The 17,754-nt window shown below is 31.4% G+C and overlaps 2 protein-coding genes across 5 annotated transcripts; one reads left to right on the top strand and one right to left on the bottom strand.

Moving 5' to 3' along the window:
* The first annotated feature begins 83 nt into the window (after nucleotides 1-83).
* LOC138179872 (inositol polyphosphate 5-phosphatase K) lies at nucleotides 84-4,582 on the top strand. The gene is made up of 9 exons (XM_069113098.1): nucleotides 84-924; nucleotides 1,174-1,290; nucleotides 1,358-1,435; nucleotides 1,582-1,729; nucleotides 1,803-1,978; nucleotides 2,056-2,283; nucleotides 2,352-2,505; nucleotides 2,600-2,789; nucleotides 2,896-4,582. Exons 1-9 carry the CDS (start codon nucleotides 899-901, stop codon nucleotides 3,069-3,071), a joined length of 1,293 nt encoding a protein of 430 aa, XP_068969199.1. The 5' UTR covers nucleotides 84-898; the 3' UTR covers nucleotides 3,072-4,582.
* Nucleotides 4,583-5,905: 1,323 nt separating this feature from the next.
* On the bottom strand, nucleotides 5,906-12,427 carry LOC138179867 (G-protein coupled receptor Mth2). Of its 4 annotated transcripts, none has more exons than XM_069113068.1 (7): nucleotides 12,017-12,427; nucleotides 10,616-11,557; nucleotides 9,523-9,761; nucleotides 8,191-8,357; nucleotides 7,814-8,047; nucleotides 7,031-7,291; nucleotides 5,906-6,381 (listed from the first exon to the last, which is right to left on the bottom strand). In XM_069113068.1, exons 2-7 carry the CDS (start codon nucleotides 10,802-10,804, stop codon nucleotides 5,906-5,908), a joined length of 1,566 nt encoding a protein of 521 aa, XP_068969169.1. In that variant the 5' UTR covers nucleotides 10,805-11,557; nucleotides 12,017-12,427. The 4 variants fall into 4 exon arrangements, with proteins under 4 accessions (XP_068969169.1, XP_068969168.1, XP_068969171.1 ...); XM_069113067.1 differs by having other exon boundaries at nucleotides 12,059-12,427; XM_069113070.1 differs by having other exon boundaries at nucleotides 12,174-12,427.
* Nucleotides 12,428-17,754: the final 5,327 nt, after the last annotated feature.

The raw sequence follows: 17,754 nt of genomic DNA, 5'->3' as shown, positions 1-17,754 counted from the left end.
TATTGATTACATATTACGTACTGCAGTAGAACTCTATTTATCCGAACTTATCAAAGAATAGAACTCATAAGTGGAACGTTCGTTCATATAATAGTAGTTGACTGGTTTTTATAATTACCTGATTTTTTATATAAATAGTTAGATTCGTAGTGGAAAAAACAAATTTAATCACACATTTGCTCATCGTTTCTCTGCTTGCAGAAATGCATCACATCTTATTTTGTAAATGAATTTCCGAGACCTGTAATTTCGAAATGCTCGGATTTTTAGCCAATCAATTTTTTCTTTATTTGTATTATTTTATTTATTTATGTTCTTATTAACTACAAAGAAAATTAATGAAGTTCATTTAAAAGCGTCGTATATGGGAGTTATTTCAGAATTTTACTTAATGAAAGAATTCCGATAAGTGGAGTTGTAGTATACTACGTATTTTGCATTTACTACGAAGCATACATATTTACTACGCGTAATTGCGTATGTACAATGCACTTTACACAGTGATGGTGACAGTAAACGACAGGTTGCTTTCTTGACGTCACATGGTTAGGTGTAGTAGAGGGGAGATTGCTTTCTTCACAGCACGCTCGTCTGTGCATCACAGCTGTCAATGGTATGCTTCTTTATAAATTTGTTTTCGTGTATTATAATCGAAAAGTAATGTGACATCTGTGAAATCTCCCTTTAAGTATTTGTTAACAATATTTGAATAAAAATCTAGAACAAAAAGATTAATTAACCAACCGTTGACATTTCATATATTACTTTTTAACCTAAAAAGTATGTTGAAAAACAGTGCACAGTCACTGTAATATAACCTGATTCCAGATGCTAACAAAGTTAGAATAAAATTTTGTATGATTGTTTTACAATATATGTACATCGTATTTTCCTAAAAATGGCTGATACATCAAAATATCTTAGGTGAGTAAAAATTGTATAATATGTATCGTTTTTTGTATATGTTCTTTTTGTAATCAATGTTCTTTCCTTCAAGTCTGTATTGGTTTGTAACCTTTGGCTCTTATGCTTCAAATGTAAATTATGAATTAAAAATTTAATATCTAGTTAAAAATATATTTTTGTTTTATACTTTGATCGATATATTTGTTATCTATGCTCTATAATAGTAAATAATTTTAGTAATGAAAAATTACTTACTATGTATTTTAGAATTTATTTTGTCACATGGAATGTGGCAACTAAATACCCAGAGGAGGATTTGCACGAACTTCTTGATATGAATCAGATTAACGAGTCAAAAACATTACCAGATTTATACATTGTTGGGTATGTATAATTTACACAAATTTATTTATGTCATCCATAAAATGATTAAATTCATAAATTACGTTAGATTACAAGAAGTTAAAGCTCAGCCACAAAATATGGTGATGGACATATTCTTCGATGATCCATGGACTAAATCTTTTAGGTATATATATAAACGTGGGAAATATTACAGTAACAAATTGAATTGTATATATAAATTAACAGTTAAATTTCTGAAAGCTAGTGATTGTTATGTTAAAAATGGTATTTAAGAATTTTATTGTATTATTTTATTGACAATTCTTGCAGAGATATATTAAAGAAATATGATTACGTAAAAATACGTACACAACGTTTACAGGGTCTTGTTTTAAATATCTTTTGCTTAAGAAAACATATTACACATTTAAGATTAATAGAGGCTCAATATACAAGGACAGGATGTGGAGGCATGTGGGTAAGAAGAAATTATAATTATATAAACTCATTCCTTAATTTTTTTTTTAGTAAAAAAGATACATTATTTAAAGGGAAATAAAGGTGCAGTGAGTATAAGATTAAATATGTATGGAATTAACATGTGTATAGTAAATACACACTTGACACCACATGATCATTTATTAACAGACAGAATTGTGGATTATAATACAATACTCACAAGTCATAGCTTTAGTAGTCCAGATACTTCAAAAATATTATTTCATGAGTCAGTAATTTTCTTTAAATTAATTCAATTTAATCCATAAATACAAAATAAATTATCCATATCACTTTTCTGTATAGTTATGTGTTTTGGATTGGTGACTTAAATTTTCGATTACATGGAGAGGATCTAACTGCCACAGAAATAGATGTACTAGTTAGGAAAAATGAATTAAAATCCTTATTAACCAGAGATCAATTGAAGATGGTAATGGAGAAGGGTGAAGCTTTTTCTGAATTGAATGAGAATCCTATTACATTTCCTCCTACTTATAAATATGAATTTGCATCTCAAGAATTTGATCTCAAGTAAGATAAGACTATGATACTCACATTTTCTAATTGTATTTTCTTTTAACTAAGAATTTTCTATTTAGGCGTCGACCATCATGGACTGATAGAATTTTGTACAGAGTAAATGCAGATATTTATGACGATGTTAAATTGAATGCTATTCAGCGTAATTATAAAAGTCATTCCAATTATGTACAATCAGACCATAAGCCTGTCACAGGAGAATTTGATATTGTCGTAAGATTTTTTGTACAATATAAAGATCAGTGAAAATTAATAATAAATAACAGAAAATATCGTTTTATTATAAAACTTTGCATTATGTTTATAGATTAGGCCAAATGTAGAGGACCATGGTGTAGAGTTCCAACCTGTGTCATCATGGTTTATAGATGAAGAAAATTCAGTATCATATAGATTATTAGGAGACGCCAGACCAGCTAGCGGCGATTGGGTGGGTCTTTTTCACAATGAATTTTCCAGTCTAGACGAATATATCGTTTATGAATATGTAGGACGAGGTGAGCGAGATATCATTTTATTATATTTCTTTAAATATATTAATTTTCATTTTGCATACATATATCATAGTTATTTCGGTAAATCAATAATAAAGACTTATGGTAGGTAAATCGTCTCCAGTTCCTCTCGAACCACATTCGATCACCGAGCGAATTTACTTTAGCGATACTGCGCTTCGAGCACCAGGAATGTATCGTTTGGTGTATGTTGCTCAACGAGGGAATCTTGTTGGAATTTTAGGCATTAGTCCACCGTTTCCAGGACATCACAGACCTGCTTGATAAATTGGTTCGTGTAATATAGTCAGAATAGGCAGAGTGTTAGTCGCTTAATGTTTAATGAATAAGATGCTGCACCTTACGTGTGTGCTTAGTTAACAAATTTATATACACAAATATCGGATAATTTTATTAAGTGGTTGAGAATTATTTTATTTGACTGTAACTCTTTGGGGTCCAGTATTTTTTTATTTTCTTGTTAGGATGAATAACTATCTATAAAGACTAAAATACTATTTTGCATATACACTTATGCAACGTATATATCATGAAAATGATAAACATATTGAATATTTTTTATGCTTTAAACTAGTACTGTATAGGATAATTCCACCAAATAAGGATGAGCTGTACTTATTTCATGATTGTTTCTCTACAATTATTTTCATCTTCAAAGTTGAATGGTTGAAAGGGTATTATCTTTCTGCAATGTGTTATTTAATTTTATGAGCATTGTAGATGTAATATGCACTTAAAAAATTGAATATTTCATAAGATATCTGATAGTTTACATTATACATTGATTTTATTATAGCGAACATTCAAAGAGCGTGACAAGAGGTTAATATATTTTGCCCATAAATTTTTGACATATTATGTCGCTGTAATTGATAGAAAATTATGTCACAGAGAGCTAATATCATTATACCATATAAAATTTTGGCTACAAAACTTTTATTTTATTTATATCTTAAAGATAATACTAGTTTAGCTTTTGGACTCAATATGAGTTTGAGTAACGAACAAATAATTGTTATACCAACAAGGACCACAAAGAGTTTAGACACATTAGAATTTTTACCTGTATGCATTGTCGTATTTATGAACTTAAACATGTATAAGAGATTTCTGGGAATTCAGGACAAAAAGACAAAACAAGAAGAGATTAATAAGTATTGTATTATTCAGTAAATAATACGTATTTTGTAAATTAGTTCTTTCTCTAGCAATTTGAGGATAAATAATTTTATAAAAAAACTATATTTTTATAATGAATTCGTAAAAATTAGTCTTTATTTTATGGAATAATGTTTTCGTACATAAAATGTCCTATAAAATGTTGATATTTGCTGGATAATACAATAGCGATAAATGGGAATAGATATACATAGGTGGAAAATGATACTCTCAAAACAATACATAATGTAATTTATACAACACCCAATTTTCTGGTTAATGTTGAAAAGTTACTTTCGGTACCTGGTTTTGCTGTTGGGTTATTACCCAAAAGCATTAGTGCTTAATCGTCTTACGCTTCAGAGCATATAGCGAGTGTGTCAGGGTTATTTTTGCACACTTTATATTCGAACAAGCACTCCTAGATAATTACAAATTTTTATTAGTTTAGTAGAAAACCTTTTGGTTCGATTGGCGAAATGTATGTAATGATGGTTTGGTTGTACAAACCTATATTATTTTATTTTTGTATAGCACGACAGAAACGCAAAAACAGAGCAAATAAATGTATAATGTAGTATCGGGAAGGATACAAATAAAAAATATTTTTTACTCATGCCAAGCAGTTTTTGAAATACCATTTATTGCTTTTTGTTGAAACAAACATATGTATATATTTAAAAATGGATACAATGTTTATTATGAGAATGAATTTAATTTCACATAAATAATTTAAAAGTTTTACAATAAATAATATATTCCACTTCTAATGCTAATACTACAAAATACAAAACATATAACGTCGTCGCTTGTATTTTTTAATTTATTTATTACTAGTGTAAGTAAATAATTCTTAGTAGTTCTAACATATAAAAATTATTATTAACACATACTTTAAAGAATACAGTAATGAATACTAATTGAATTGTTCCAGACATGAATTTGTTTTTATTAAAATAATTTAATTATACCGTATTTTCATGAAATTTTATGTAAATAATAAATAGATAAATAATAAATGAAACTTAACGTTGCAGGATGCGCTTGCAAATATTATATATTTAGAAATTATTAGAAATGCTTTTAATGTTAACTATACAAGATTCAGAAGAATATACATATATATGTATATTAGATCTAAGATCATAATATAACCTATTTGGTTATTCTCTGTTGTGTAATTAATGTACAGATATACAGATATCACAATTTGCATACACTATCGTAAAACGAGTTGGAGGCATTTTTACATAATCAAGACAAGTTTCTACGAAGCATGTTATTATTATGCGACTAACAATTACAAATACGACTTTAAACACAAGAATCGAGTGATCTATTATTAAATTCGTAAAATTCATTTCACATTTAGAAAACAATGAATTTTTTAAGTCTTTTTTTCTTAGAGTACAAAAATATTCACAGAGAACATGAAGCATCGCAAAATAATTACAATGTGACAGCAAATCAGAAATGAATGGAAGAACGAAAAATGATTCGAAAATGAAATATAAACACATACATGTACATAAACCATGAAGCTTTCATTAGTATGGAATTATCCTCGCAATCAACACGTGGTAATCAAACTATTTAAAATAAATCGTATTATACAAAAATCGCACTCGATACATAATTGATGATATGCAAAATAAATATTGACCTCATATATCGTGTTGATGAGATGCATATGTATATGTTATATCGATATTACGCGTATAATAAATAATTCGATAAGTCTTACATAAAATAAATTTGTCAGAATTATCAAACTTTTTTTGTTTGATTAATTCGACGCTTTATAAATAATTCATAGAAAAATTGTACGTCTAATCAAGGAACTTTCAAGCATGTTTCGGCAATTGATTTATAGTTATCTCATAATCCACGACGAATTCGATGAAAGGTCGAAAAGTAAGTTATGTGCACGGAATGATCTTTTATCTAGGCACTGAATCACCGTTCATTGTTGGAAGCAGATACAGCTCCATGCTTCCAGCTTCCAGTTCTGGTACTTGATTAATACCACGAAGTTGTTGTATTCTGTGCCACACAAAGTCTCTCGGTGGCCTTCGTAGAACAAATAAAGCGAAGATAAGAACACCTTGGAGAGCGTTTATAAGATCGAAGGAGGACCAGTCGAATGAATCTCCGTTGACGAACCAAAATATTAGTTCCATCGTCCAATTAAGACCCATCAAAACGAAGATGATCATGCAAACTAATGTGGTTCTCATGAGTCGCCGAAGATACTTTCGATCAAGTCGATCGGATTCTTGATTTCTCGCGAGGCGCCTTAAGTCGAGGTCCCTCTGATATTTAGTTAATTTGACGAAGGTTAGAACGAGAAGAATCACATTCCCAACAAGAAGCAATCCAATTGGTATGTAAAAGTATGGTATTGCTTTATCTTCAGCTGTAAAGTCAAAAATAATAATATGTTTTATCGAATTAATATCGATATGTTTGTTTTAATTTGTAGTTTTATTATCTACTTGAAATTAATGATTATACGGGGTAATGATATAGAAGTGAATCAAGATTGACATGAGTGATATTTCATGAAACCTTTTCTTGTTTGATTGATATTTTTTTAGACAAGAGGCTGACTTCTCTGATCTCATACTTAAAAGAGTATTAAGACAGTATGAGGTTAATTGAAACACATGGATGTTGAATTGGAATTCAAATCAAATTGTTGCAAATTAAAATTGCGGATGATATTATTGTTGTTTCATAAAATTGCCAAGTGGTGTCTTAAACAATGGTCGTCTGTAGACCAATATTTATTATACTAATATTTCTTTCCAGTTGTTACCGTCGTTTTGAATGATTTAAATTTATACGTCTTGTGTCAAATAGGTCACCAATGATTTATGTTTCGTTCCTCGAAAGTATGTGAATAAAAATAACAGTGACAACTAGTCTTTCTTAGAGTGTCAAAATTAAGTGAAAACAGGGACCACGATATTATTAATGTTAAATATATGTGATATGTTTTTGATAGTTAAACTATACGCGCGTGTGCGCGGTATGCAGTGAAATTCGAGTCCAACTCCACTTACATTTGAAGGAACAACTTTTCTTGGAGTTTGGTTTCACGTAAGTCGCCGGTATCATCGGACTGAGATCCATAATCATTGACACGAGGATAAGTATCACCGAGGGACCCCAGCACCATAACGAGTACCAAAAGAATAACATTCTGGGTTTCATCCTTCTGTATGTTCCACGATCCACATAGACACGCACCAATGACCACATTTCTATGCACATCGCATTTAGCCAGAAGAAGCACGCGACGAAGGAGAACTGGATGACGAATGCTGGAAAAGCCAATTGCTTTTTAATTGTTCATTTAAAATCTCAAACCAGCACTGGTTTTTTTTCCAAAAGAATTACATGTTACACCAGATCATTTTATGGTATCTCGTAAATCGCGCTATCTATGGTAACGTATAGAGTACAGTAGGACTCGATTTATCTTTAACTTATTAGGGAATGAACAGCTTTGACGAGTTGGTAGTTCAGGAGAAAATAATAAGAGGTCGTAAAATAATTATAATAAGAGGTAATTAGATAAATGTATTCAGTCGAAAAAAGCTCGTTAAATCGAATAGTAAAAGTATCGACACATAGGCTTATTTTTTCGATGAAACGTTTTTTTATCAGGTTTTACATTATTACATTTTAGATTACGTTTAAATGCTGTAATAAATTCAAAGTTGTGCAAATAAATTTTGGAGACATTGCACTGTGATCCAATAAACGGAGTTCTACTGTACTATGTTTGGACAAGAATAACATTGTTTCTAATGTTTTTTATCAGATTGAATATTTCATCTTACCTATACTGGTACAAGCTTGATCCGACAACTCCATATTCCATAACTGTGTAATTGCTAACATGGTAAAAGCCAGCGCTAAGGATCCACAGTAACGGCACAATGCTCTTCCAAAAATATCTCGCAAATTTGGTGTGATGGAATACGCTGCGATGGTAAGAATTAAGAATGGCACCGATATTAAAAGGCCGCAGGCATAGATTGTAATTCGGGAGTCTGCAGTGATTATTACGCGACCTGAAACAATTTTTTTAGCGTTCGTTATATAAGTTAGTACGTACAATGACTCTTTTAAAAGTATATTGAGTTATTTTTAATTTTAATTTTATGTATATAATTCTTTTTAATTTATAGTTAATTTTAAAAGTATTTCTACCTACTTTCGGAAAAACATACAAAAGTGTGAAGTCCTAAATCTGGCACGATTTCTGCACAGTAGTTGATTCCAGGTTGCAGCATTGTTGGATCGTGATTGGGTGCATATATAGAACCGTTCGTTAATAAATAATTGTTATCTCTGTTATCGTTGTTTGGATTTAAAATATACCTAAAAGAAATATATATATATAATTTGGATAAATATAAATTTATCTCGCTTTCCTTTTAGATATTTTAATACTTTTATTCATATAATTGTACTCTTTTCTTTAATTGAAATTACCTATATATACCTATATATATATGTAATCCTTTTGCATAAATCGTAAATGATCAATCGTGTGATGATCATGGTGAGATAATTAACATAATGATGCGCTTTGAATTAAAGAGAGAATGGGTGAAAAGGTCACGTTAAGTCAACAGTAGACTTTTCAATGTTTTTTATAACTTGAAGATTCTTTGGAGGCATAGATTGGACTGCAAAGATGACATGTTTTCCTAACGAATTCGAAATTGTGTATAATCTATAAATTGTACACAACTGCATGATTAGAAGTGTTATGAACAGCCTGTGTAAACGTACTTGAGATAATTTGAAAGTCAGTCTGATCGTTTGCATTCGAATCAAAAATGAAAAAAAGCGACACCTGTCCTTGGATACAAAATGTAGAAAACAGTCTGTGATACATAAGAGATAAGATGAAATCGTTTCTCATTGTGTTTATAAGGAGGAAAAGATGCACATATATATGATCTTTTTTATTTTACTTTTCTGCTTCGTTAAATTCTTTTATCAGGGATTGAAATAAACACTTATCTTTTGTTTTTAAAAAAATCCTATTTGAACATGTGTGTTTCGTTTAAGAAAATATCTGTTCCTATGGAATTTTCATGGAAATAAATGTTATACTTAGGAACTTCCTTAAAAAGTGTTCTCGTGGAACAGGTATTTTAGAGTTTATATAATATATTTATATAATATTTATATAATAAAAGTTCCATGAAAACGAATTATTTTAGAACACGTATTAAAAGAGCTTCCTTAAGATAAATAAAAGTACCAAAATTTTAGCTACTAATCTTATTTAACAATATAATATCGTACTTTTGCAGAATAACGCTTTTTATTTTCAAAATTTTCTTTCTTTGTTCTCATCGAAACTTACGATGCAAGAACTCCTTCAAAAAATGTTTCACGGTCTATGTTTTAAATAGAACCTATTTAAAAGTTTCATAACTCTTTCGATCTCTGCTTTTTATCAATGTTATATCAAAAGTGTCAATAAAATTAAATCGTTATTCCTACTACTTGGAAACTTAAGTATACTCACTTTTTGTATTTGCAAGGATCTCCGATGATCGCAACGAACGAACTTCGAACTTCACCGGGAACTTCGTAACCAAATGCATTAAAACCATAAAAGATGGGAGAGAAATTTTCAGTCATGGAGGAATCCAGATAACAAACCGAGCCTTGAGTACCGTTTTTTACGAGAACTTCACCCAGTGGACAACATTTTCCAACCACAGATAAATTTTTGTACTCTTCAGGTATTATCGTCATGTTTTCCTATAATATAAGATCAAAGGATGTTCTTATGTATATCTAAAAAATGTACTCATTTATCCGAATGATAAAAAATTTTATCTTATCGAATCAAAAGGCTTTATATTTATGTTTCTTACACATTCTTACTGATACATGCGAATTATATAATTTCGTGTAACAGAGAAGCATGAATTAAAATTAATTAATAACATTTGTACGATAAAACGCTAACAAAGTTACGATTGATAATCGAATAAGAACGAAGATCTGTGTAAGTTTTAATCGTATTTAATCTGCCTAGGTCTTAAGGAAAAATCATGCGGCAAACTTGCCACTCACAACATATGCTAATTATTATTCACGAATTTATATTTACGTTTATTCTCTTCAATCATATTGCGACTTTACGATAGGATTACAATTTTACGCTTCCAATATTTCAAAGATAGATGGACATAGATAGGGCGAAAAGACTAAAAATAACTGAATGAACACACAGCTATCTATATTTATCGTATACACATCTATTTGCTGTGCTCGACAAAAATGGTTTGGTAATGTATAATTAGACCTACTGAAATTTTATGTTTATGTAAATTTCGTATAAATACTACGAGCACCGTTCCAATTCCTATCAAGATATTATTGGCCGTTATCAAGCATATTTAGCATTTATAGAATACAAACATTCCACTTTTTATAATTTCAAATTCTTTGATATCGAGGTCTGATTAAATTTGATTTATTTCATTAAATTATTATTACTGTATATATATTAATATTTATATTTTTTTAATTATACAATATTTGATTAAACGATTTGTCACTGGATTATCATATCTAAATAACATTTTCATTAATGTGCCTATACGTACCAAAGGAATGGGATATATGATCGGTTTGGTCGATTGTTGAATCGTTTCGTTGTCCATACTGGCAGTGCAAATCGCCAGTTCAGAAAAAAGAATTTGAAACAAAAAGAAGAACAGCACTAGAGACTTCTTCAAAGTCCCAGGCATGTTGTTTCTTTGGATTCTGTTTATATGTGCTGCGAAAACTGCCATAAAAACTTTTATAACTTTCTTTAAATATATTTGTCTGTGATACAGATTTCTTGGCTTCTTCCTGCGTTCTTTTTTTTTCTTAATGCACTTCGTTAGAGAAATCTTTCCCAAAATGTAATTTTCTGTCAATCCCGTTAATGAAAATGCCTTCGTAAAACAACGGGAACTTCACCAGCCGTAAAGAAATAACAAAATTTGAACGTTCGACTCATCGATGACATTTTGTCTCTTTCAGATTGAGCTTGGTATCTTCCTTCTAACTCGACTACGTCGTTGACTACGACTTACGCTTCTCGTACGAAGAATATTTTACCAAACGTTCGGGTGTTTCTAAAACTTTTCCGAACGTGTTTGGTGTTCCATATAATTCATTTGGTCAATATGCACTTTCCAGGCTGAATTTCGTTCTCAAGGTTTTCCTTGAAATATCCAAACCGGAAGAATGTTCGATGCTTGTTGGTAGAGATTTGACGTAATAAAGATATACCTTCAGACTTCCGCACTCTATCGGTTTACAGCTTCTCCTTCGCTGATTATTTTCTTGCTATCGATTAAAGACTGAGCAATGTGGAAGATAATAGCGCTCGCTTCGTTCGAGTATCAACTTCGATAACTCCACTATCTCTTCCAACAGTTAATACATCGAAGGAAAATCTTTCTCCGATCGGTACGTTTCGTTAAAAACTATTTGCCTTTTGTACATACGACGTTCCACGGATTTGGTCAATCAAATTCCAGTCTTTCAAACGAGACCTAGAACATACAATAGGAATTACTTAATCGTTCGGTGTCTCGTAACCGCTGTGTGATCTTCGAAATGCATTTATCTTCACGCAATGACTCGATGAAACGATTTTTATTCTCAAGGTAACTTGTGCTTGGATTTTCCGTCGTCCTACGCGATTATTTGCCGAGAATAACCGAGAATCCAATCGACTAAACGATTAACTAAATGATAAAAACTCGACGATCGGTGTTAAAGCTCGTAAAAAATGTTAAACATCATCCTAAGAGGATTTAATAAACCTATGGTCATTGACCTATAATTCTCGTTATTTCGACGACAAAAGTAGGTGAAAAAGTGAGCCGCACCTTCACGGCAATGAGTCGAATATTGTTTCACGTGTTTTCATTCAAGAAACGTCCGATGTATTCATTGACACGGGACCAAGGAAGCACATTAATTTTAGAAGTCTAGTAAGAAACACGAACCGGTATTGGTACATCCGACTAGACGTGTCGACTGGCACATACCTGTTCCTTGATCTCAAGATATACCGCTTAAAATTGATCACCGCGCGGAAAGAATTTATGTAGATGCTATCTTGATATTATATGACTTAAGTCACTGTTAAAATTATTATTATACGTTCAAGTAAAAATTATGTCGCAGTTTTCACAGTTGCCTGAGCAAACTTTAATAATTTATTCGATGGCACAACTTCACAAACCAGAAAATATCACCGGCCCGATCACGAAAATTAACGCTTTCGACTGATTCCTGGCTCGACTATTATAATTGTATAATCGTTCGTGTTCAAAGCTGCGGGAAACACCGGCGGATCACGTAACGGAGAATCGAATCCTGTCGAAATTTACGTGGTTACCCATCGATGTCTGGGAGCATACTGGCCGTATTCCTCGAGGCACAAGGCCTTTATTTATCAGTGCACGATTACTCGTACGGTTGCATACATCATCAAAGATTCAGTAGACAGATGTAATTATTGCGTATTCGTTGAACTCTGTTCGATAATTTTATGAGAATAAACAAATTAGGAAATCTTTACAGAATATCTTTTCCTTTAATCGTTCCACCATTATTCTTTTTTCATCTGTTTCACCCTTTATGTCATTTATATTTCATCGTGCAGGAACGTTCATCAAAAGGAGGAAATTTTTATTTTTCGAGAGTATGTAGATGATTCTTATATGTTGTAGTAGAAATAAAATTACTTTGCATTGAAAATGAACTTATATCCGATAGAATATACTTCCGGTAGAATATAATTCCGATAGAATAGATAGTGTGTCATCATTTTTGGAACAGATGGTTGTTGATAGAACTCTTTTACTCTGTACGAGTGAGATAATACAATAGATAAAAAATGATTGAATTTCATATTACACTCTGTGATATATTTTTGGATTAATGTTAATCTGATCTATTTGATATGAATTTTAGTTGATATTTTTATATACGCCACCGTCGTATCATAATATTATCAGCTATTATAATATCTTTTATTATGTTCTTTAATTATGTACAATGTAACGTACAGGAAATTCCAGATGATAATCAGGAAAATCGACTGGAATCGATAAGTTAGGACAGTATCTCTATTACAAAGTTAAAAAGTCCATTTTCTAAAACAAACATCCTGTCCGAATCTCAAAGAGGAAAGTAAACCCGCGTACAGATATGAATAAAATTTATAAAAATATCGTGCTTTCCTCGGATCTTTAGATTCTCGAAAACCTGTACCCACAGTAATAAAATTCTACGATAAAAGTAGATTTATATAACGTAGTAAAATTTGATCGAGAATATGTTCTCGTGCGGTAATACTCGAGTAAAAATCAGACGATAGATCAAAATGAAAACATCGAGGTAACATCGAACTATTTCTTCCTTTGTTCATCGTTGGCCGACATTTCGTAGAAAGTAAGAAAGTATGCGGTCGCGCTTTATAGACTATCCGCGAAATCCAGTAAATTCGCGATATTCGTCAACCTTCCTGTCTACGTTCATTAAAAATACCTTCGGACGATATCGGAAATGTGACGTAATATCAAGGAAATTTTTCTATTATCGCCGATGAGATGACGTAGGCGTGTGAGTTATAATCGCAAATATAGTAACTCGTCACGAAGAAACTCCAATTTTGAACTTTGTTACAAATATCATTCTGCGAAATGCAAGTTTTACCAGTGGCTTCTGCGAATTCCTCGTACTTTCGATCAGCCAGTCAACAATGTACGTACTTACGTTATCCTTTCATACACACGATATTTGCAGCTTGCAGAACCGAGGGATGCAGCTCTGCAAATTCGATTGAAATTTGCAGCTTCGCCTAAGCAGCAACGAACCAAAATACATTTGTCTTCCAACGATTTTGAAGATTTTTGGTATATTTGGAAGCATTTTATTGGTATCATTCGTAAGGATATTTATTTGAAGTGCAATGTTTTATCTTTATCACGCGGATGAGCTTGTGTTGAAAGGTGATCGATTCTTTTTTCTTATGTACTTCGTGAAAGTTCAACATTTCATTTATTTTCTTTATATTTTAATCACTTGTAACATTAATTAAAATTTTAATGTGAAAATCGTACGTTGGCCAGGTAATACGATCACTGTGTAATTTTCGAAGCTTGCAGTACGGTACAGACATTAATCACCAGCGATATATTTAGAGAGAAACCATGATTGGTTAGAGCTGACTAGAAGTTTAAAAATTCACAAGTTCTTCTTATTGACTTTAATGGAGTTTCTCATTGAACTTTCTATTAGCCAATTGAAATGAGTAGTTTTTATTTATACGTATCAAAGGGACTAGCGTAAAAAATGTCTTATAAGAAATATTCTTGTTATCAATTTCAGTCGCACACATCATATAAATTTACTGTAATTTATAAATATATGAATACCATTACAATGTACATGTGGTATAAGTATATACTATCTTACAGTAGACAAAGTATATAAACAAGGGGAAAAAAAATGATTTTGGATGATGAAAAATTGCACATTTTAACTTTATTTTAAGACACTTTTAAAAAGAGTACGCGAAACAAATTTAATTTTACAAATCGAATCTGCGCGTGTAAGTATATACGTAGAAACACGATGAAAATATAATTGAATAAATAAAACAAAAGGAATGACATATAACGTTAAACACGTATGATCTAAGAACGTGAACATTGAATGATTCTTGACTTTTATAGTTATCGTTCGACCGTCGTAGACGATGAATTGTCGAGCATTGTAATTAAATTCCTAAGTACATGTAATTCGTTGACTTCACGTACATATTTTCCTGAAAGCCATTTCTGACGTCAACGCGAGTGTTAAGGAGAAAGTTGAATATATATATCGTTGTAATGTTAAAACAGATTTTACGCGGAGAGTAGTCACAAAAACGTATAATGTTTTTATGGAATTGTAAATGAGAAAGAAAAAGCATCGACGAAAATCAAATTTACGAATTTTATTGAAAAAAAAAATATGACGGCAATAAAATTGTAAATGAATGATACGTTCGATATAAACACGCGCATCAAAAAATACTTGCAAATCTAAAAGATACTAGTCACGAATTTATCTTTGCCTTTTTATTATCTGCGCGATAATATTGATTCACGGTATAAATAGTAAAAATGTTTTTTATAAAGTTCTGAGAAGTACTGGATATCTATATGTTTGTATGTTTAATCTTGTAAAAGATAGAGCGGCTGAAAATCAAATCTCCGCGCGCCTACGTTCCCGCCAATTCCGTAGCGTTTCGATAATCGACTGGTAGTTGTACCGGTGTTTCAGGAGGTTAAACTTCTATGAAGTCGAATGAAATTCAAATTTAGCGATTGACGCAATGGACGTTTGTATCTGTGAGCAGTTTACCAGTTTATGCTGTTAGGATCAATGGGATCAGACGTAAGAATGGAGTGAGTCGAATCAGAAAAATCCAATGACGTCTTGGAATGTGTAGGCGAGCTGAACCTGGGAGAGGGTTTTACCAGACCACCTGTAGCGATGACGAAGTATTCACCGAATACAAGATATACGTAAGAATTTCTTATTGTTTCTAATTATAATACAAATATGATAATTAAGTTGTATCGTTTATTTCATTTTTTCAATAGGCTTTGATGATATAATCAGTTGTGAATATTTGTATAATTAAAATTGTTGGATAATAATGACTATGATTAAAGATAAAAAATAATTTATTTAAATTTTTCGAAAATTAAAGAAAGTAACATCATGATTATCATATTAACTGTAAAAGATAGATCATAACCTGTGAAAAAGATGTAGGAAAAGGTACACAAATTTTTTTGATAACTTTCAAGGTATTTTAATAATGTCATTTACACAGTGGGTGGCATTCGTTGTACCAAGACTATTGTTCGTATCAAAAAAATAAATACTGTAGTATCATAAAAGGAGTTTAATTTTAGATCGGTCGAAAATAGAAAAAACCGTGTATGTCGTTCTTCTGTGTTTCGTTTATATTTAAGAGCGCCTATGTGACTAAAATCACCTAGTTCTTGCAGAGGTATGAGAAAAACGATAAACAGCGTTAGAACAAAAGACGGTTTCGGTTTTCAAGGAGAGGTGACGGAGAGGTCAGAGTATGCGAGTCGAAAAGCGAGTGTGTTGCGAAGAGCAGAGTTGATTGAGACGTCGAAGAGTAGAGTCGTGAGAGTTGATCGAGTTGTTAAAGAGTAGAGTCGTGAGAGTTGATCGAGTTGCTAGTGTTGTAGAGTTGTTAGAGTTGTGGTGAGAGAGGGGGGGGAGAGAGAGAGAGAGAGAGAGAGAGAGAGAGAGAGAGAGAGAGAGAGAGAGAGAGAGAGTACTATATTCGTTGTGACGAGTATTGCATTTAGTTTCGATTAAACAAACGTCGTTTTCTGTCCTATTAATATTTGTATATCCAATTTACTAATAATAAATTGTAAGTAATCGGGAAAAATTTATATCTTAATTTTCCGATACTACAATACGTAGTTGACATTGCAAATAATTATTATTAAAATGTTCCATATATGCATTGTTTCACAGATACAGAAACAACATTGATAAATTTTATTACGATGTATGTAGGTGTCGCATTATTTCGTATCTGCTTTTCGATAAGTTCATAAATATTTGAATGATATATAAGTTAAATATTTTGCGCTACTCAAAAACGAATAACTAACCATTCTATTATTCTTAGTTGAACGATCGAAAAGAATTATATTTTTAAACTTTGTTCAAAATGGTAATAGCCGATAACGAATCACTATGCTCTCTAGTAAGAAATATCGTAAATCTCGAACTTCATTCAGCCGATAACACAGATTTCTATCTATGAAACTAGCCTTATTGTAGCAAAAACTACACAAAAGCATTAATCTTAAATCTTTCGTATTTATTTCTTTATGTTTTGTCCAGATTATGTTATCTATCTTTAAACAAGTGATGCTTGTTATAAAGTATAAAGGAATTTACATAATTTCAACATTTTGAAACTTTATAATATTTAAAAATTAATTGCGATATTAGTCATTAAAAAGTAAACATTTGTTCATTCATAGAAAAGTTTGATTTATATGTATATAATTATATTTATCATCAGACTAAATTGTTTTCTACATTGAAACAAATCATTCATGAAATTATTGCATTCTAATTTTTTAACAGAACTCCGTTAAACTTTATACATAAAAAAATCAAGGAAAAGACAATCATTGCCGTCTCAAGTTATTATATTCACTGATTAAAATCCACTTCCTTGACATTTCGTTAAATGAACACTCCCTCGGATTACCTGGCCGGAAGCCATTCATGTGATGCAGTTGTTACCAACAGTAATCATGCTCGAGGGTAGACACATTGATTTTTTCTTTTTTCGAACAAAAATACAGTCTGTTGGCGAACGTTTACAAATATTTTCAGACAAACGATCTACCAGAAAAATGATATTTGTTATAGAGTATTTAAACGTCAATCGAGTATTTTAACGTATATAACAGATCTACATATTCTACTGATCAATCGATTTAGCCATCGTCGAGTAGAAAGGGTCGATTATGAAATCGACCTAAGGCGCGTTTTTCGCGAACCAAAGTTCATCGAGGCCGCATTCTTCCGCTTTATCTGCCGATGTACGGAGTTCCTGCTAAGTCGCGGACAAAATTGTCGCGAGTCTCGCGTGCGTTCACGGTCAGTGACGTCTCCC

Source organism: Bombus flavifrons, chromosome 5 (genome assembly GCF_040668555.2).
Source record: "Bombus flavifrons isolate JBK064 chromosome 5, iyBomFlav1_principal, whole genome shotgun sequence".
In the NCBI taxonomy this organism is placed as follows: domain Eukaryota; kingdom Metazoa; phylum Arthropoda; class Insecta; order Hymenoptera; family Apidae; genus Bombus; species Bombus flavifrons.
Note: the sequence above shows the minus strand (reverse complement) of the source record. Positions and strands in the feature narration are given on the sequence as shown.